The sequence below is a fragment of the Hypanus sabinus genome, chromosome 7 (genome assembly GCF_030144855.1).
Source record: "Hypanus sabinus isolate sHypSab1 chromosome 7, sHypSab1.hap1, whole genome shotgun sequence".
Classification (NCBI taxonomy): domain Eukaryota; kingdom Metazoa; phylum Chordata; class Chondrichthyes; order Myliobatiformes; family Dasyatidae; genus Hypanus; species Hypanus sabinus.
The window spans coordinates 62988804-63011154 of record NC_082712.1 but is presented as its reverse complement, the minus strand read 5'-3'; the positions used below and the strand labels follow the sequence as shown (position 1 = coordinate 63011154).

Below are 22351 nucleotides of genomic sequence, written 5' to 3'. Positions count from 1 at the left end.
ACAGACCAGCAATTTTACAATCTTCATCCCAGCTCCGTGTTGGATGGATGTTCATCTAGATCTCGCTATCTACTGCTTACTGTCTATTCAATATTGCATCTTGACCTTATTGAATTTATTTCCTACACCCTTCATATACATGAGTAAAAATCTTTATGTTACGTCTCCGTCTAAATGTGCAATTTATAATAAATAGAACAGTCAATGTGACATAGAAATACACTCAAATCAGCATGAGTTAATCAGTCAGCTGGCCTGGTGGAAGAAGCTGTCCCGGAGCCAGTTGGCCCTGGCTTTTATGCTGCGGTACCATTTCCTGGATGGTAGCAGCTGGAATAGATTGTGGTTGGGGTGACTCAGGTCTCCAATGATCCTTCGGGGCCTTTTTTCACATCTATGCAAATGTCCTGAATCATGGTAAGTTCACAACTACTGAGCTGTCCGCACCATTCTCTGCAGAATTCTGCGATTAAGGGAGGTACAGTTCCCATACCAGGCAGTAATGCAGCCAGTCAGGATGCTCTCAATTGTACCCCTGTAAGAAGTTCTTAGAATTTGGGGACCCACACCAAACTTCCTCAACCGTCTGAGGTGAAAGAGGCGCTGTTATGCCTTTTTCACCACACAGCTGGTGTGTACAGACCACATGAGGTCCTCGGTGATGTAGAAGCCGAGGAACTTGAAGCTGTTTACCCTCTCAACTCCAGATCCATTGATGTGAATAGGGGTTAGCCGTCTCCATTCCTCCTGTAATCCACAACCAGCTCCTTTGTTTTTGTGACATTGAGGGAGAGGTTTTCTTGACACCACTGTGCCAGAGGGATGACTACTTCCCTGTAGATCACCTCGTTATTGTTTGAGATTAGACCAATCAATGTAGTGTCAGCAAATTTAATTAGCAGATTAGAGCTGTGGGTGGCGACACTGCCATGGGTATACAAGCAGTAAATGAGGGGACTTAGTACACAGCCCTGAGGGGCTCCTTTGTTGAGAGTCAGAGGGGCGGAGGTGAGGGAGCCCACTCTTACCACCTGCCAGCGACCTGACAGTTATTTGACAGCAGAAGACATAAAAAGCAGTAGTATAACAGCACAAGAGTATTTATTGATTTTGGCAATGTTAAAGTGTCTGTATACACTTTCCCTCATCCATAAGCAATGTCTCATAGAAGACCAAGCATAATTTTATTATACACATCATGCAAGCACAATTCATATGGACATTCTTCATGGGGCCCACCAGTTTTCTCAAACATTTCTTAGATCCCCAGTTCTAAATGACATACACTGACACAGTGAATCCGATCCATCTGATGTTTATAAACTGCTTTTATGAACATATACTAAGAATGTACATCCTACTGTGCCCAATTAAGCAAACACTACAGGGTGCTCAATTGTAAGGCCAAATGAAATTGTCACAGAAATTACATTTCTTACTGACACCTTTAGCTTCAGAATAAAGATTTAACCTGGCAAAGGAGGCTGGAGTTATTTAACTCTGACCTGAGTAAATTAATCATCACCATTAATATAATTCAATTTAAAGTTAATTTGAAACTATACTAACCTACAGCAGTAAAATGGGCTTTTAATTAGGGTCTTATTTTTTTCTTTTTTTGTTAACCAAGTCTCAGATTTTTCTTCCCATACAAACAATTCTGTTAAGAAGTTCTGAGAGACAGAACACAAGATTTAGTTATCAGTACAAAGTTTTACCAGTGAATGGCTGGAGTAGCATCAAGTATTTGCCCACACAGGGCATGGTACAGTGTTTATGGTTAGCAAAATAGTGCAATCATTCTTTATAGAAAACTTGAGAAAGGCCACTTTTCTACTTGGATGTGGCTGGCATCAATCGTTCCCCCTCGTGAAGCTCAGCTTGAAACTATTGAGAACTCAAGCAAGCAAAGCATCCTAGTGACATATTGGTCAATAAACAAACTGCCACATACTATACAATACAACACTAAGAACAACCCAATATCAATTTCTAGTCTTTGCTCTCACACAGCTACAGGATAACCATACTTAAATTATAATTTAACTCCTCATTGCAGATCATTCACCACACAGAGTAGGGCGATATTTGGTGGGATTGAAGCAGTCAGCCAATTCTCCCGTCTGGTGTATGAGATGCTCGACCACAATTTCTTCATTAGGATCAAACTGACCCATTTAATGGGCAGATGTAGACATCAAACCCTTAGCTTTTGAGACCCTGTCCATTCTATGAGTTTGCCTTTCTAAATATTTCAGACCTGTCAACGATTTTGCAATTCCCAACTTTGCTCAACTTTGTTCTGCATTTACCTTAATTACTGTAAAAGTGCCATTGACCACAGAAACACATGATACATCTTACAATCTCCAAAAAAAATATTTATGTGAAGGAACAACATAATACATCGCCTTTTGATGACCTGGCACATCTATGAAACACAAAAGACAGACCATTTCATTGTCAGTATCTCAGGACTGATGGAAAATTAGGGGAGGTCTGCTTACCCAGATTATCTGTTGGGAGCCTTCTTTTGAACTGCTTTACAGGATCAAAGTAAAATGAAAAGATTTGAAGCTTGTTAGTTTGATGGATTTACTTAAAACATTAAGAATAAGAAAAAATTAACACACATATAGTGCAAACTGATCTTGCTTAGGGCAATAGAGGAGAAAGGTTGCCATTTATGAGCCCAGCATACGTACTAAAGCATACACTTCAATACAGCTCACCTTATGAATGCATTAGAAGATGCGTGACATAAATGGAATTAATGTATACTGTAAAGGGAAATGAGACATCTTGATTATCAGCTCCTTAGGGTCCTTAGAGATTTTATGCTTATGCAAAATTTAAAAGGACTGCAAAATGTTTTGCAGTTTAGATGGTTAAATCCTGTCAAGTATGATAATAGTGGTGAACTCTGGGAACAACCAAAATAATTCCTGTGACACCACTTCCATTTCACAGTACAAATGATGTTGCAGAAAATTCAAACTTGGCAGTAATAATTATATCATCAAAAACATTTTCTTCATCTTGTTTTTCCTCACTGCCCAAATTCTAGAAAAATGTTGCAATAGAAGTTCTGCAGCAGCATGGAAATAAGAAGTGCTAAATGTTTAGCTAGCTAAAGGGAAGCAGCTATGTGCTGAAATCAGTTCTAGAAAGAACTGATGTCTGAATGGCATTTTGGAGTGCACATTAATGTGCAATTATATTACAAATGCTGCCACAATGACAGTATTTAATGACATAAAATGGAGACACACTGCACCTTTGACAGCCAAGTGCTACCTCCTTCAGATTCAATATAATCTAATATCTCGTTGTAATTTATTTGACTAACACTTAACTTCACTAAAACTGGCACCAACTAAATTGATGTGCGCACCTCATAACCACACTTTCAACTCTGAACTACTGTTTGACAACCATATTCAATGTTTCATAACCAGAACCTTCAGCCTCTGTAATTTCCTGATTAATTGGAGGAATACACAGAGATATAATTTGCATCTTGAGCAGATATGAGAATCTGCAAAGCACTAACTGAACACACGCAAACCAACATCAGAAAATGGAATTCACCACACTCGCACCTCTTCTAAGCTGCAGGTACAGCGTTTGACTTATACTCTTAAACAGGCCAACCTGACAACATACGAAGCAAAACTTTAGGTCTAATGTATCCAAAATGATTAGCAAGAGTTTGGTTGTCAAGTCTTCAGCTGAACAGTAGGACTGTGCAGGTTTATGGGACACTTGCAAGGCGTTTCTTAAGAGTTGAAGCTTTATCTTTCAGTTCTGGCCTGTTGTCTGATTCCATGCTGGTTAGAGACTTAAGAATTATATCCCTCTTTTCAGGTGTCAAAGCTGCCCACTGATTAGTCTCTGGAAAAGAAAAGTGAACACAAGTTTTAAACAAGGAAATGGTTTAATGCATGGCCAAGATATGCATGGCCCTGGTAGCAGCAGAGATACCGAGGAGCAGATTGGGAGGCAGATTTTGGAAAGGTACAAAAATAACAGGGTTGTTATCATGGGTGACTTTAACTTCCCTAATATTGATTGGCACTTGATTAGTTCCAAGGGTTTAGATGGGGCAGAGTTTGTCAAGTGCGTCCAGGATGGATTCCTGTCACAGTATGTTGACAGGCCAACTAGGGGGAATGCCATACTAGATCTAGTATTAGGTAATGAACCTGGCCAGGTCACAGATCTGTCAGTGAGTGAGCATCTGGGGGACAGTGATCACTGCTCCCTGACCTTTAGCATTATCATGGAAAAGGACAGAATCAGAGAGGACAGGAAAATTTTTAATTGGGTAATTGGGGAAAGGAAAATTATGAGGCTGTAAGGCTAGAACTTGCGAGTGTGAATTGGGATAATGTTTTTGCAGGGAAATGTACAATGGACATGTGGTCGATGTTTAAGGATCTCTTGCAGGATGTTAGGGATAAATTTGTCCCAATGAGGAAGATAAAGAATGGTAGGGTGAAGGAACCATGGGTGACAAGTGAAGTGGAAAATCTAGTCAGGTGGGTGAAGACAGCATACATGAGGTTTAGGAAGCAAGGATCAGATGGGTCTATTGAGGAATATAGGGTAGCAAGAAAGGAGCTTAAGAAGGGGCTGAGAAGAGCAAGAAGGGGGCATGAGAAGGCCTTGGCGAGTAGGGTAAAGGAAAACTCCAAGGCATTCTTCAATTATGTGAAGAACAAAAGAATGACAGGAGTGAAGGTAGGACTGATAGATGAAAGTGGGAAGATGTGCCTGGAGGCTGTGGAAGTGAGCGAGGTCCTCAATGAATACTTCTCTTCAGTATTCACTACTGAGAGGGAACTTGATGAGGGTGAGGACAATATGAGTGAGGTTGATGTTCTGGAGCATGTTGATACTAAGGGAGAGGAGGTGTTGGATGGTTAAGTCCCCGGGGCCTGACAGAATATTCCTCAGGCTGCTCCACGAGGCAAAGGAAGAGATTGCTGAACCTCTGGCTAGGATCTTTATCTCCTCGTTGTCCACTGGAATGATACCAGAGGATTGGAAGGAGGCAAATGTTTTCCCCTTGTTCAAAAAAGGTAGTAGGGTTAGTCCAGGTAATTATAGACCAGTAAACCTCACATCTGTGGTGGGAAAGCTGTTGGAAAAGATTCTTAGATAGGATCTATGGGCATTTAGAGAATCATGGTCTGATCAGGGACAGTCAGCATGGATTTGTGAAGGGCAGATCATGCCTAACAAGCCTGACAGAGTTCTTTGAGGAGGTGACCAGGCATATAGATGAGGGTGGTGCAATGGATGTGATCTATATGGATTTTAGTAAGGCATTTGACAAGGTTCCACACGGTAGGCTTATTCAGAAAGTCAGAAGGCATGGGATCCAGGGAAGTTTGGCCAGGTGGATTCAGAATTGGCTTGCCTGCAGAAGGCAGAGGGTCGTGGTGGAGGGAGTACATTCAGATTGGAGGGTTGTGACTAGTGGTGTCCCACAAGGATCTGTTCTGGGACCTCTACTTTGTGATTTTTATTAATGACCTGGATGAGGGGGTAGAAGGGTGGGTTGGCAAGTTTGCAGATGACACAAAGGTTGGTGGTGTTGTAGATAGTGTAGAGGATTGTCGAAGATTGCAGAGAGACATTGATAGGATGCAGAAGTGGGCTGAGAAGTGGCAGATGGAGTTCAACCTGGAGAAGTGTGAGGTGGTACACTTTGGAAGGACAAACTCCAAGGCAGAGTACAAAGTAAATGGCAGGATACTTGGTAGTGTGGAGGAGCAGAGGGATCTGGGGGAACATGTCCACAGATCCCTGAAAGTTGCCTCACAGGCAGATAGGATAGTTAAGAAAGCTTATGGGGTGTTAGCTTTCATAAGTTGAGGGATAGAGTTTAAGAGATGTGATGTAATGATGCAGCTCTATAAAACTCTAGTTACGCCACACTTGGAATACTGTGTCCATTTCCGGTCGCCTCACTGTAGGAAGGATGTGGAAGCATTGGAACGGGTACAGAGGAGATTTACCAGGATGCTGCCCGGTTTAGAGAGTATGGATTACGATCAGAGATTAAGGGAGCTAGGGCTTTACTCTTTGGAGAGAAGGAGGATGAGAGGAGACATGATAGAGGTGTACAAGATAATAAGAGGAATAGACAGAGTGGACAGCCAGCACCTCTTCCCCAGGTCACCACTGCTCAGTACAAGAGGACATGGCTTTAAGGGGAGGGAAGTTCAAGGGGGATATTAGAGGAAGGTTTTTCACTCAGAGAGTGGTTGGTGCATGGAATGCACTGCCTGAGTCAGTGGTGGAGGCAGATACACTAGTGAAATTTAAGAGACTACTAGACAGGTATATGGAGGAATTTAAGGAGGGGAGTTATATGGGAGGAAGGATTTGAGGGTCGGCACAAAATTGTGGGCTGAAGGGCCTGTAATGTGCTGTACTATTCTATGTTCTATAAGAAGAATGATGACCCACGAGCAACAAACACAAAAGATTCTGTAGATACTGGAAATTCTGAGCAAAACACAAAATGTTGGAGGAACTGAGCGGGTCAGGCAACATCTATGGAGATAAATAAACAGCTGATGTCTTGGGCCTAGACCTTTCATCAGGATCTTGAGTTCTTCTAGCAGTTTGCCTGTTGACTCGCAAGTAAACTGCCCAGAGGTTTGGTGATACTACTCTTGAGATTGTGTACACAGTTTAGTCTTCATACCCAAGGAAGGTATGCAGTTACTGTTATATAGACTCACTCAGTTGACTCCTGTAATGAAAGGTTTATCTTATCCAGGGAGATCAGAAAGATTACTCTATGTAGGTTGGGTCAAAGAGGAACAATCTCAATTTAACTTGGTGGTTTCTGAAATACTTAACTGGGTAGAATACTCAGCTGTTGTTTTCTTGAGTGTTTAGAAATTGTAAGTAATCTCAGGATAAGGCTTGGCCAGTAGAGGAGAAATTTCCTTACTCAAAAGGATAACAAACTTTTAGAATTACCTAGCCCAGAAAGCACTGGATGCTCTGTTGGTTAAATGTAGTAAACGCTGTAAGAGAACGAAGTGTCAGATGTACCGCACAGGATCAGTTATGAACTGAACTTCAAAACAGGCTGGAAGGAGCATGTGGCCTCCCATCCATTTCTAAATCTTAAGATGTTTAGCATTCTAGTAACAATGAGGGATTCCCTCTGGCAACAGGAAAGCCTGACTTTTGGGAGAATTTTGACCGTCTGTTAAATCCATAATGATTTAGCACTTAACATGCATTCTATGAACAAGAATCAGCTCCACGAATGGACGTTACAGAAGTTCATGACATACAAAACCTAACTAGCTGAGCCAATGTGAGGAAAATGGTTGTGTTGAACAAGTTTCTAACGTGATTTGACAAAAGCTAGTAAGCTGGCAAGTTAGGAAAATTTTATTTATTAATTTACTAAACTTTAATGGAAATGTTTCTCTCTAGGCCAAGAACACTCTTGAAGGGTAGCATGAGCTGCATTAACCATTAGTAATCAACTATTTATGAAGTAATAGGCACTAGCCTAGGAAGGAAGTGTTTTTAAGAAAATATAAACAAATATTTGAGTGGAAGGCTCAGCCAGACCTCTCCAGATGCATTAACAGTGGTTTGTGAGAGCATCATACCATCGTTAGGTGGCTTCAGACAATAAATCATTTCCAATCACAAGCTGTCCTTTGCAGTGTTGTGTAGGTAACTTCTATTTACATACCCTCAAGTTTTTTAAAGAGGAGTTCTAATACTGATAAAGCTTCCGTTCGTACTGAAGAGTAGCTCTTGTTTTCTGAAAAGAAATGTTAAAACCTGTGAGTTTATGTTTAAACTGTTCTCCAAACCACACAAAAATCTCATCTTTTACATTGACTCACCTAATGGAAAGGTGAGTGCAGAGCAAGTGTCTTTCAAGATCTCAGATAATGCATTTGTGTCTTTGTTGTCTTGGCTGAGAAGCAGTAAGCTGCAGGAACAAATGACGTCCTTTATTACCAAGTCCTATAAAATCCACAGGTCAGGTTGCAGACACAAAATGTCATTAATTTACTTACCCTTGGAAGTAGGTGTTCATTGCTTGGAGCACTCCCAGTTGAACTTTCCATGTACTTAGCTTTAGCCTTTCACACATTAAATGACACAATTCTACATGGTACCGAGCTGCAGAAGAGACAAATACCATCTTTATTATCAAATCATCAAAATGTCACCATACAGTATATACTTTGGACTCAATAATAAAGCTCAGAGCAATGCATTTTCCACCCATGAGAAGTGATATCTACAGCAACCCACAATGAATTATGTGCAAAGAAAAATATACAGTACTGTGCAAAAGTCTTAGGCACATGTATCCACTAGGATGCCTAAGAATTTTGCACAATACTGTGGCAATTTTATGTATTGCACTGTACCACTGCCACAAGAAAAAGCAAATTTTATGACATAGGTGAGTGCCATTCCTGTGTAGCTTTAGCTTTATGCTTGGGGTCATTGCCTTGTTGGAAAACAATTCTTCTTCCAAGTCACAGTTCTCTTGCACACTACACCATTTTTCTTCCAGGACTTCCCTGCATTTTGCTGCATTCATTTTACCCTCTATCTTCACAAGCCTTCCACGGCCTGCTGCAGTGAAGCACCCCACAGCATGGTGCAGGCACCACTATGCTTCATGGTAGGGATGGTGTGTTTTGAGTATACATAGTGATTGGCTTATGCCAAACAGAGCATTTACTCTAATGGCCAACAAGCTCAATTTTGGTTTTATCAGACTGTAGAACCTCCTTCCAGCTGACTTCAGTCTCCACATGCCTTGTGGCAAACTCTAGTCAAGATTTCATGTGAGGACTTTTCCAAAAGTGACCACACACAGTGATCTCCATTTAACTAATTATATGACTACTAAAACCAATTGGCGGTGCCAGTGATGATTCGGTGAGTCATATTAATGGGGGTGAATACTTATGCAACCAATTAGAAACACAGAAAACCTACAGCACAATACAGGCCCTTCGGTCCACAATGCTGTCCTTACCTTAAGTTCGGGGAGTCTCTTAAAAGACCCTATCGTATCTGCCTCCACCACTGTCGCTGGCAGCCCATTCCATGCACTCACTACTCTCTGAGTAAAAAACTTAACCTGACATCTCCTTTATACCTACTTCCAAGCACCTTAGAACTGTTCCCTCTTGTGCTAGCCATTTCAGCCCTGGGGGAAAGCCTCTGACTAACCACATGATTAATGCCTCTCATCATCTTGTACACCTCTATCAGGTCACCTCTCATTCTCTGTTGCTCCACGGAGAAAAGGCAGAGTTCACACAACCTATCCTCATAAGGCATGCTCCCCAATCCAGGCAACATCCTTGTAAATCTACTCTGCACCCTTTCTATGGCTTCCAAATCCTTCCTGTAGTGAGGCGACCAGAATTGAGCACAGTACTCCAAGTGGGGTCTGACCAGGGTCCTATATAGCTGCAACATTACCTCTTGGTTCTTAAACTCAATCCCATGACTGATGAAGGCTAATACACCGTATGCCTTCTTAATCAGAGTCAACCTGCACAGCAGCTTTGAATGTCCTATGGCCTCTGACCCCTGACCCAAGATTCCTCTGATCCTCCACACTGCCAAGAGTCTTACCATTAATACTATACTATGCCATCATATTTGACCTACCAAAATGAAACACCTCACACTTACCTGAGTTGAACTCCACCTGCCACTTCTCAGCCCAGTTTTGCATCTTATCAACTGTAACCTCTGACAGCCCTCCACGCTATCCACAACACCTCCAACCTTTGTGTCATCAGCAAACTTACTATCTCATCCCTTCACTTCCTCATCCAGGTCATTTACAAAAATCATGAAGAGTAGTGGTCCCAGAACAGGTCGCCGAGGCATACCACTGGTCATCGGCCTCCATGCAGAATATGACCCGTCTACAACCACTCTTTGCCTTCTTGGGCAAGCCAGTTCTGGATCCACAAAGCAATGTCCCCTTGGATCCCATGCCTCCTTACTTTCTGAATAAGCCTCGCATGGGGTACCTTATCAAATGCCTTGCTGAAATCCATATTCACTACATCTATTGCTCTAACTTCGTCAATGTGTTTAGTCACATCCTCAAAAAAATTCAATCAGGCTAGTAAGGCACAACCTGCCTTTGACAAAACCATGCTGACTATTTCTAATCATATTATGCCCCTCCAAATGTTCATAAATCCTGCCTCTCAGGATCTTCTCCATCAACTTACCAACCACTTAAGTAAGACTCACCAGTCTATAATTTCCTGGGCTATCTCTGCTCCCTTTCTTGAATCAGGGAACAACATCTGCAACCCTCCAATCCTCCGGGGCCTCTCCTGTCCCCATTGATGATGCAAAGATCATTGCCAGAGGCTCAGTAATCCCATCCCTCGCTTCCCACAGTAGCCTAGGGTATATCTCGTCCTATTCCGGTGACTTACCCAGCTTGATGCTTTCCAAAAGCTCCAGCACACCCTCTTCCTTAATATCTACATGCTCAAGCTTTTCAGTCTGCTGCAAGTCATCACTACAATCACCAAGATCCTTTTCAGTAGTGAATACTGAAGTATTCACTAAGTAAGTCAACTCTTTTATGTTTTATATTTGTAATTAATTTAGATTGCTTTGTACAGATCTATTTTCACTTTGACATGAGTCTTTTTCTGTTGATCAGTGTCAAAAAAAAGCCGAATTAAATCCACTATAATTCAATGTTGTAAAACAATAAAAATGAAACTTCCGGGGGGGGGGGTGAATACTTTTTATAAGCACTGTACATGTACAGTATTCAAGGCTTTTGCACAGTACAATGACCAGAGATGTCAATTAAATGAACAAATGACCAGAGATGTCGATTAAAGCGTGGCATGTTTAGATTAAAATCTTCATTGTAACTGGGGTCATGGAAATTTTTAATGGAAAAACTGAATTAAAAATGGTAAAGAGGCAACAGAGAAAACGATTGCATGGATGAAATAAACACTAGATTAAATAACCGTGTCTTTTTTCTAAAACAGCATTTTTATGCCCTACACAGGCTGTCGCCCACGGTTGTCACTGAAGTACAATTGATTCTACTGCACAGATTACTTGCAAATTGTTGGAACATTGGAGAGGATGTCTGCTGAGTGGGGGTATCCAGAACTAGAGGGCACAACCTCAAAACTGAGAGGTGACCCTTTAGAACAGGGATAAGGAGGAAATTTTTTAGCCTGAGTGTAGTGAATCTGTGGAATGCTTTGCCACAGACTGCAATGGAGGCTAAGTCTGTGGGTATATTTAAGGCGAGTGTTGATCGTTTCCTGACTGGTCAGGGTATTCAAGGATATGGCGAGAAGACAGGTGTATGGGGTTGAGTGGGATCTGGGATCAGCCATGTTGGAATGGCAGAGTGGACTCAATGGGCTGAATGGCCTAATTCTGCTCCCATGTCTTATGGTCTTATTTCTTACTCTTGAAAGTGGCAATTGAGCATGCAGGGACTGAGAGAGCATTATCTGATTCACTGAAATAACTTACCCTGTGTTTCTAAAGTTCTGGGCCAGGCTTTCCCAAGAGTATCAAAAGCACAAAGCAGATATTCCATCCGTAGTTCTTTCTCTCTCTCCCCTTCCTCTTCCTCATCATCATCTTTTCTGGATGATCCTGTTGCTGTACTCTGAAGTAGAGAATCGAATGTTCAATAATCTCTTCTAAGGCTTTTGCTTTTTAGCTTTAAGAGGTTTGACTTGTAGTTATATAAATTCGATTCAAACCCCCCAAAGTGGTTAACATTCTGAAACTACTGAGATGTACATTTGGACAAAGTATTGTAAGCTGATGTCCCCACATCACATTACAGAAATTATATATGTAATGGCCAGGTGTACGTTAGTTTTAAGAAACTGAGAAGCACCCAATAATTTGTTTCTTATTTCATATTTTACTGTTTTTATGAGGAGTGCAAGTTAGAAGATGATAGGTGAAGCCAGGTGAGCGTCACCTATCACCTTCTATCTTGTACCCCTCACCCGGCTCCATCTATCACCTTCTATCTTGTACCCCTCACCCGGCTCCATCTATCACCTTCTATCTTGTACCCCTCACCCGGCTCCATCTATCACCTTCTATCTTGTACCCCTCACCCGGCTCCATCTATCACCTTCTATCTTGCACCCCTCACCCGGCTCCATCTATCACCTTCTATCTTGTACCCCTCACCCAGCTCCATCTATCACCTTCTATCTTGTACCCCTCACCCGGCTCCATCTATCACCTTCTATCTTGTACTCCTTCCCTGGCTCCATCTATCACCTTCTATCTTGTACCCCTCACCCGGCTCCATCTATCACCTTCTATCTTGTACCCCTCACCCGGCTCCATCTATCACCTTCTATCTTGTACCCCTCACCCGGCTCCATCTATCACCTTCTATCTTGCACCCCTCACCCGGCTCCATCTATCACCTTCTATCTTGTACCCCTCACCCGGCTCCATCTATCACCTTCTATCTTGCACCCCTCACCCGGCTCCATCTATCACCTTCTATCTTGTACCCCTCACCCAGCTCCATCTATCACCTTCTATCTTGCACCCCTCACCTGGCTCCATCTATCACCTTCTATCTTGCACCCCTCACCCGGCTCCATCTATCACCTTCTATCTTGTACCCCTCACCCGGCTCCATCTATCACCTTCTATCTTGCACCCCTCACCCGGCTCCATCTATCACCTTCTATCTTGTACCCCTCACCCAGCTCCATCTATCACCTTCTATCTTGCACCCCTCACCTGGCTCCATCTATCACCTTCTATCTTGCACCCCTCACCCGGCTCCATCTATCACCTTCTATCTTGTACCCCTCACCCGGCTCCATCTATCACCTTCTATCTTGTACCCCTCACCCGGCTCCATCTATCACCTTCTATCTTGTACCCCTCACCCGGCTCCATCTATCACCTTCTATCTTGTACTCCTTCCCCTCCCTCCACCTTCTTAATCTGGCTTCTTCTTCCTTTCTTTTTAGTCCTGATGAAGGGTTACAGCCTGAAATGTCGACTCTTTATTCCTTTCAACACATGCTGCATAACCTGTTAAGTTCCTCCAGCATTTTCTATGCGTTGTTCTGGATTTCCAGCATCGGCAGAATCTCTTGTGTTTATGATTCTCCCTTTTACTCCCTGTCTTGAAAAGATAAGGGCCTACAGTTTCCCAGCAGGAAAAGGCCTGCATGGACATTGAATAAACAGTTGGAGGACAGGTCCTACCATTAGAAAAGTGTACAGAGGCTCTTTGAAGTTAGCTAATCTCCTTTCAAGTATTGCTAGAATCTTAAATAAATTTCAAAACTACAAGGATCTGGCAACCACAAAATCTTTACATCATTAAAAATTGTTAGCAAACTACCACTGGATCTGCTCAAGTCCACTTGCAATATTAATTTTACCTTTTTAATAACAGGGAATAGAATATCCACCATATCCTGGAAACAATCTTCTTTTGTTGCTTGCAGAATGTTTGCAATACTTTTCAGAGCAACCATTTTGTACCGAAGATTTTCTTTGTGGCATTCTTTTAGCATAACCTGAATAACGGTGTCTATACTCGGCTGGCCAGGCACTGATTTCTGCAATTCTGCACTGGGGACAAAAGTCAAAAGATAAAAACAAAGTCACAATGAAGACAGAAAAAAGACCCTTTGTTAAATATATATAGTTGTTATATATTGAGAGTGATACTATTTTTCGTGATACTTAAAAGGCTGCAATTTTTATTTTTATTGTTCTGCTGAATTACATACCACAATTATACAAGAATGACCGATTGTGTTTGTTGTTGATGCTTACCTGCATGTAGTCACGACAGTGTCAACAGCTTTCAATAATTCCTCCTGAAAGAAGAACAAATTTTTGCTATGATAGCATTTTGGACTCTTTACCTTCCTCCATCCCTCTCTCAATGACTTCAATTGTGAAAATAACATCTCAAATGAGGAATACAGTTCAGAACATTGTTGATTGCTTTCACTATTTTCTGTTTTTGTTTCAGATTTTAAGCATCCACAATTTTTTTTTTTCAAATTTTCATCTTTAAAAAGACTATCTTAAGTTTGAACATTACTTGCAATTCCAAAATATTTTAGGTTTATTTAGGTTCATTGTGTTTACAACCATGCAGATTCTAAAGATATCACTTATGAATCCCTTTTGGCAAGCTGAACAAAAACAAGCATTCCTAACAACTAAAGGTTAATCCCATACTCCTCTGGCATCACCTTTGCATTCATTTCTGATCCTCTCTCAGAGACCTGCGGTGGAGGTAGAACCTAGTTGGGAGGGTGTATCTAACCATTCCTACACAATTCAAATGATCTTTTATGAAGGAGGCTGTAGATGTGAAATCTAAACTCCAACTATACAATGTGAGGCAAAATTGCAAAGACACATAAAGAAGAAACATTTTAAAAGTACCAATAATGGAAAATGCAGTTTTACAATGACTCTAACCATAAAACTAAATAGAAAGGGAAATAGATAGCAATAAAAAAAAATCTATCATGTTTATCAACAGAAAAAAGGGAAAAGAGAATATGATGAAACACACACAAAATGCTGGAGGAACTCAACAGGCCAGGCAGCGTCTACGGAAAAAAGTACAATCGATGTTTTGGGCTGAGACCCTTCAGCATTACTGAAGCTTGGCCTGAAACGTTAACTGTACTTTTGTCTATAGATGCTGCCTAGCCTGCTGATTTCCTCCAGCATGTTGAGTGGGTTGCTTGGATTTCCAGCATCTGCAGATTTCTCTTGTTTGTGAGAGAATATGATGATATTGATTAAAAAAAGTTACCATATCTAGTCCTTAAAACAAGTATGTCCCTACAGTTTTCCCTTTTACTAGTTCCTACTAATTTACTTCTGCAATGCAATATGAAACATGATGTCTCACCTTTCCCGTCCAAGTTCGACCTGCTATTCCCTGTAAAAGTGCATTCAGTATCATCCCTAAGTGTGGTGGAACCAATGAACCTGTCTGCTGCTTAGCAATGGATGCCATAGCCGTTGCTCCTTGCGCTTTCATCTTCCACGATTGGGACTGCAGTGCCTTTTGCGTAATAGCAATCAATTCCTGCATGTACAGTCGTATTCCACCAAAGCTACCTGTAGTAAAAGCATAAATATTAACCTATCGATGCCAACTGAAAACAGATTAATTAGTTTTCTTAAAGAGACCATGTTATTCAAAATTTATTTCACCTGCTTTAAGATATAGACATATTTATCTACCAACGAAATTGATGATTTAATTTGATTTAAAATTCAGTGTTTCTGGTTGTGCATGACTGACATAACTTGAGCTGATGGTTCAATAACACATACTACACAGAAAACCCATTTATACTTTGCATGTTGAAACATCAAGCCAGTCTGTATCAGGTATTCAGCTACCTGTTCTAGAGTTCCGTCCGATTCTCTCACCTTGGCAGGAAGGGAGGTGGGGGGGGGGGAAGCCCATGGTAAAGACAGGAGGTGAGGGAGACACAGAAATTGAGGGATGAAGCATGAAAGAAAAGGGAAAAGAGAGAGGCAAAGAAAGAGTTAAGGGAAATGTGATCAGAGGGATGATAAGCGGATTAAGCAGAAACAAATAGAAAAAAAAATCAGATACTGAAAATAGACAGTGAGAAAAAGTACAAAAAAAGTTAAAAGGAGAAATTGGGAGAAAAAAGTGCACAAAAGAATGGAGTGCAGAATGTAGAAGAATGTTTTAAAAATATTATTTTTTCTGAATTATCCGGGAAAAACATGACACAGTGACTAAAACCAATACAGATTCAGAAACTTGGTAAACAGGATTTAACTAGTTCTTGGCACTTTGAGATGTTATCTGATTTTTTTCCATGCAGCACATTCCATAAGATCCTTAAGACGTAGGAGCAGAACTAGGCCATTTGGCCCATCGAGTCCGCTCATCATAGAAACATAGAAAACCTGCAGCACAATACAGGCCCTTTGGCCCACAAAGCAATGCCAAACACGTCCTAACCTTAGGAATTACCTAGGGTTACCTACAGCCCTCGATTTTTCTAAGCTCCGTGTACCTATCCAGGAGTCTCCTAAAAGACCCTATCATATCTGTCTCCACCACTGTCGCCGGCACTATGCACTCACCACTCTCTGTGTAAAGAAAACTTACCCCTGACATCTCCTCTGTCCCTACTTACAAGCAGCTTAAAACTGTGTCCTCTTATGCTAGCCATTTTGCCCTGGGAAAAAGCCTCTGACTATCCACACCTCTCCTCATCTTATACAGCTCTATCAGGTCACCTCTCATCCTCCGTTGCTTCAAGGAGAAAAGGCCGAGTTCACTCAACCCATTCTCATAAGGCATGCTCCCCAATCCAGGCAACATCCTTGTAAATCTCCTCTGCATTTCCACATCTTTACTGTAGTGAGGCGACCAGAACAGAGCACAGTACAGGCAGTCCCCCAGGTTATGTATGAGTTACATTCCTGAGTCCGTCTTTTTTTTCTTCTTTTTAATTTTTTTTTTAAAAACTACCAAATTGAGCCAACAAGGATAAAATAGTGGGAATAGATCTATCAAGATCAGAAATATATAACAGCAAATCATCAGCATAAAGTGATAATTTATATGATTTCTCATTACGGGTAATACCAAAATTAGGAGATTCACGAATAGCAATGGCTAAAGGTTCTAACGCAATATTAAATAATAAAGGACTTAAAGGACAACCTTGTCTCGTACCACGAGATAATTGAAAAAAGGAGGATCTATAATTATTTGTAAGAACAGAAGCAACAGGTTTATAGTATATTAGTTTAATCCATGATATAAAATTAGGACTAAAATTAAAATTTCTCAATGCATTAAATAAATATGTCCATTCAACTCTATCAAAGGCTTTTTCAGCATCTAATGAGATAACACATTCTGGGACTGTGGGTGATGAAGTATGAATTATATTAATCAATTTCCTAACATTAAAAAAAGAATACCAATTCTTAATGAAACCAGTTTGATCTTCTGAAATAATCTGTGGTAGTACCTTTTCTAATCTAGTGGCTAAAATTTTTGTAAGAATCTTAGAATCTACATTTAATAATGATATAGGGCGATAAGATGTACATAAAGTAGGATCTTTATCTTTTTTAAGAATTAGAGAGATAGTAGCTTCATAAAAAGACTGAGGTAATCTCTTCTTAGCAAATGCATCGTTAAAGATTTCACATAACCAAGGGGAAAGCAAAGAAGAAAAAGTTTTGAAAAATTCTACAATATAACCATCAGGGCCAGGAGCTTTCCCTGAATTCATTGATGAGACAGCCTCACCTATTTCGGCCATAGAGATAGGAGCATCAAACAAGCTACGATCTTCACCAATCAGTTTAGGAATATTCAAATTGTTAAAAAAATTATCCATCATGGACAGGTCACCATCAAATTCTGATTGATATAAAGATTTATAAAAATCTTGAAAAGTATTATTGATTTCTTTATGATCAGTGGTTAAATTACCGTCTTGTTTACGAATTTTAATAATTTGTCGCCTGGTCGAAATAGCTTTTAATTGATTAGCTAACAGTTTACCAGTTTGATCACTGTGAATATAGAATTGAACTCTGGTCCTAATTAATTGATTTTCCATTGAAGAAGATAATAATAAACTATGTTCCATTTGAAGCTCAATTCTCTTCTTATAAAGTTCTATGGTAGGAGTCACGGAATAAATCTTATCAATTTCCTTAATTTTATCCACTAATAAAGCAATATCTAAATATCTTTGTTTCCTTTTCCCAGCGGAATACGAAATAATTTGTCCACGGATAAAAGCCTTAGAAGAGTCCCAAAGTATTCCTCTGTCAATTTCTTCAGTATAGTTTGTTGAGAAAAACAAATCAATTTGCTGTTTTATATAGGTGACAAATTCTGGGTCTTGAAGCAGAGTAGCATTAAGTCTCCAAGATCTAACGTTATTGGAAAAGTCCGGAATCTTAATAGATAACTTCAAAGGTGCATGATCCGAAATAGTAATAGAATCATATTTACAATCAATAACATCCGTTAATAACCAATGATCAATAAGAAAGTAATCAATTCTAGAATAACTATGATATACGTGAAAAAAATGAAAATTCTTTATCTTTAGGGTTCAAAAACCGCCATATTTCTGTAATTCCCGAATCAACCATAAAAGAATTAATAAGTAAGGCTGATCTATTCGGAAGAGTTCGAATAGGTTTAGATCTATCCATCAAAGGATTCAAACAACAATTAAAATCTCCACCCATTATCAACATATATTCATTCAGATTAGGAAGGGAAGTAAATAAACGTTTAAAAAATTCAGGGCAGTCAAAATTTGGGGCATAAATATTAACTAGAACCACTTTCTGATTGAAAAGTGAACCAGTTATCAACAAAAATCTGCCCTGTGGATCAGAAATAATTTCGTGATGTGTAAACAAAATTGAGGGGTCTATAAAAATAGACACACCCCTAATTTTAGCGGTACAATTCGAATGAAATTGTTGATCCTTCCAGAACCTAAAAAAACGTTGATTATCCTCCCTCCTAATATGGGTTTCCTGTACAAAAATAATATTAGCGTTCAATCTATGGAATACCTTAAATATTTTTTTACGTTTAATCGGATGATTTAAACCATTAGTATTCCAAGAGATAAAATTAATAGATTTATCCATCATGCCAATATTAGTTGTGTATATCATAATAGGTTAAAAAGACACATAACCCATAATTTAGGAAAAAGGAAAATAGATTCAGGAGCAACCGGAGAACATGACACCTCAACAATATTAATAATTTAAAGTTGGCCCATAAACTAAAAGCAGAAAAAAAACGCAAAAGCGTGAAAAAAGATCCCCACCCCCTCCCCCCACCCTTCGAAGAAAAGCCAAGCGGCAAGCGCATAATCTAACACTAACCTTACCCCCATTTCAAGATGGCAGCTCCATAAAAAGCTTTTAAAAAAAACTATGTAACACCCATATTTAAATATAGGGCTGCAAAAAGAAAATATATGTCAATCAGAATGAGAAAACTAATATAATAAAACAAACAATCTTTAACAAAAAAAATAAACATTAAAATTTAAGAGTGTAATATACCTTTAAAAAAATTTCATATATAAATGGAAGAAAGATGACGTTTCAAAAGCAAAGACTTATGGGAAGAAGAAACGACATTTTGAAAAAGCCATCTTACAAAATATAAATGTAGATTCAACAATCTATTAAAAAAGTTTAATAATAAAAAAAATACCAAAATAGTATCAAAAAAGATTCAATAAACACTACAATATATATAAAAAAAACTAAAAAAATTCAAAACATTCGTCCCATTTCTAAGTACAGGCAAACAAATAAATGTTTATAAAAAGCAGAGTCTTATGGGAAGAAGAAACGACATCTTGAAAAAAAAATAAATCATTATTACAAGATATAGATGTATATATCCGAAACAGAAAAAATAAAAAAAATATTGTGAAAGTTAAGAAAGCATCCATAAAACAGTGATAATAGTGAAAAATAAAAGCCAGACCCGTAGAACGGGATAGAAAGTTATAACCCAACTTCGTAGGTTACTTAAAATGAGATGGCACCCTCTCTCCGAGGAATCTTCAACATGACACATAGTTCAAGTTGCACTAGAAGATCTATATTCTTCAACAAATTTCTTCGCTTCTTCCGGTGTTTTGAAAAATTGCTGACTGTTGTCGTTTAACGTAATTCTGAGCTTCGCTGAATACATTAAAGCTTGTTTAAGGCCAATCGAATAAATCTCTGCCATCACTGGTTTAAAAGCGATTCTTGATCTCATTACATCATAAGAATAATCTTCAACAATTCGGAATGAATTGGTGTTATAAGAAATCATGCCTTTTTTACAAGCTAATCGAATTAAAAGCTCTTTCTCCCGAGGATAATGAAGGCGAACAATCACCGCTCGTGGTTTATCAGACAGAGCCGAAAATCTCGCAACTCTGTGAACACGATCGATAACAGGTTTGGATTGCAAACCTTCAGCACTGAAAGTTTCCCATAGTAATTTAGAGAAAAATTCAGTTAAATCACCGGACTCAACTTTTTCGGGAAACCCGATGATACGCAAATTCTGTCTACGAGATCGATTTTCGAGATCAGTAATTTTAAACTTATACTGATCCATAGTTTTAGCATTCGACTCTACCTTCTTCTCCAACGCTTCAATTGTACGTACTTTTTCACAAATGGATTTTTCAAGAGTCGCGATCTTATCTTCATGCCGCTGAATGTCCGATGCCTGCGATTGAAGTTTAATTTCAAGCGATCTATCAGCTTCTTCAAGTTCGGATATTTTCCTGGTAAGTTTATTTTCCAAACTTGTCAGTCTGCTTCCCAATCTACCATCCAATCTGCCTTCCAGACTCGAAAGTTTAATATCCAGTTTAGCGTCCAAAAGAGTAGAGATTGCGTCGATGGATACAGGTTCCTTAGACAATTTCTTGCTTGTAGCCATTTTAAGTTTGTCGAGATTAGATCAAATATTATTTTAGGAAGAAAAAGTTAATCAAAAGTATCAACCCATGTGATTAAATTCGAAAAGATTTAATTAAGAGGTGATTATAGTTGAAAAAATGAAGAGCGCCTAAAGGCAGATGTTTACGTCGCCATCTTGAAACTCCACCCCCCTGAGTCCGTCTTTAAGTCGGATTTGTATGTAAGTCGGAACGAGTACATTGGTATTATTTAGCATCAGTTCGGCAAATGTTTGTCTTAGTATATAGTATCTATTTTACCTTTCTATGCATATAAAACACTTAAGAACCATATGTATTCCAATAATTAAACGAACTGCGTTGCTTTGTAGTAATTGTAGCTTTCATCGGGGCAAGGTCTTTCACATGCTCCATTATTCTCACTTTAACTGTTATCCTTTAAAATTGTTCCGATCGTTGACCGACTGTAGCCTAACGCTTTTCCAATGACCAATGGCATTTCACCTCTTTCCAAAAGCTTTATTATTTCCATTTTATCTTCAATCGCGATCGCTTCCCGTCAATGGAACAGAAACACTGTGGGCAGTGGGTCCCGAGCTCCACTGGCTCCCGAGGTCCGCTGGGTCCTAAGGACCACCGCACTGAGACAGGTTAAATGGGACAAGTGGGGGCTGTGCTGAGTTTGGGTATTTGATCATCCACAATATTCCACGTGGGAATTTAAACTGGAGGTGGCAGTGTTTTTTTTTACGAGGTTGAGTTACGAGCTTGATATCAACCCGGAACAGATGGCATGGGAGTCACTGGATTAATATTAGCCCGGCACGGGAGCGGTCTGTCACTGGATTGAACTCGGGAACCCCGGCGCTGATCTCAGTGTGCTATCAACCGACTGGAATGGAGTGGGTGGGGTCAGGGTGAATCTTACTAAGAAAAGTTTAAGCCAAATACAAAGTTAAACACTCAACACAGTGTCAACGGCAACAACTTAAAATGGCGGACGGCGTTTTCCTTTCGCGGTTCATAAGTATGAGTTGTCTGTACGTCAGATGTTCATAACTCAGGGACTACCTGTACTCCAAGTGGGGTCTGGCCAGGGTCCTATATAGCTGCAACATTACCTCTCGGCTCCTAAATTCAATTTCATGATTGATGAAGGCCAATGGACTGTAAGCCTTCTACCATTATTACTATATTCTGCCATCATACTTGTCCTACCAAAATGAACCACCTCACACTTATCTGGGTTGAACTCCATCTGCCACTTCTCAGCCCAGTTTTGCATTCTATCACTGTCCCGCTGTAACCTCTGACAGCCCTCCACACTATCCACACACCGCCAACCTTTGTGTCATCAGTAAATTTACTAACCCATCCCTCCACTACCTCATCCAAGTTATTTATAAAAATCACGAAGAGTAGGGTTCCCAGAACAGATCCCTGAGGCACACCACTGGTCACCGACATCCATGCAGAATATGATCCGTCTACAACCACTCTTTGCCTTCTGTGGGCTACTCAATTCTGGATCAACAAAGTAAGGTCCCCTTCGATCCCACGCCCTCCTTACTTTCTCAATTAGCCTTGCATGGGGTACCTCATCAAATGCCTTGCTGAAATCCATATACACTACACCTACTGCTCTACCTGCATCAATGTGTTCAGTCATATCCTCAAAAAATTCAATCAGGCTTGTAAGGCACGACCTGCCTTTGACAAGGCCTTTCTATAGGGGCACAAATGAGAGCACCCTGACTGGCTGCATCACTACCTGGTATGGGAACTGTACTTGCCTCAATCGC

At 40.0% G+C, this 22351-nt stretch overlaps 1 protein-coding gene across 1 annotated transcript in view; it reads right to left on the bottom strand.

Moving 5' to 3' along the window:
• Positions 1 to 1084: 1084 nt before the first annotated feature.
• ecpas (Ecm29 proteasome adaptor and scaffold) overlaps positions 1085 to 22351 on the bottom strand; it is a 155506-nt gene continuing 134239 nt past the window's right edge. The window contains exons 42-49 of the mRNA XM_059974826.1: positions 14975 to 15186; positions 13873 to 13916; positions 13473 to 13665; positions 11566 to 11704; positions 8073 to 8178; positions 7896 to 7984; positions 7739 to 7810; positions 1085 to 3894 (exon numbers count right to left, since the gene is read on the bottom strand). Coding sequence (XP_059830809.1) covers positions 3755 to 3894; positions 7739 to 7810; positions 7896 to 7984; positions 8073 to 8178; positions 11566 to 11704; positions 13473 to 13665; positions 13873 to 13916; positions 14975 to 15186 — 995 coding nt within the window. The 3' untranslated portion in view covers positions 1085 to 3754. The remainder of the gene's footprint in view (positions 3895 to 7738; positions 7811 to 7895; positions 7985 to 8072; positions 8179 to 11565; positions 11705 to 13472; positions 13666 to 13872; positions 13917 to 14974; positions 15187 to 22351) is intronic.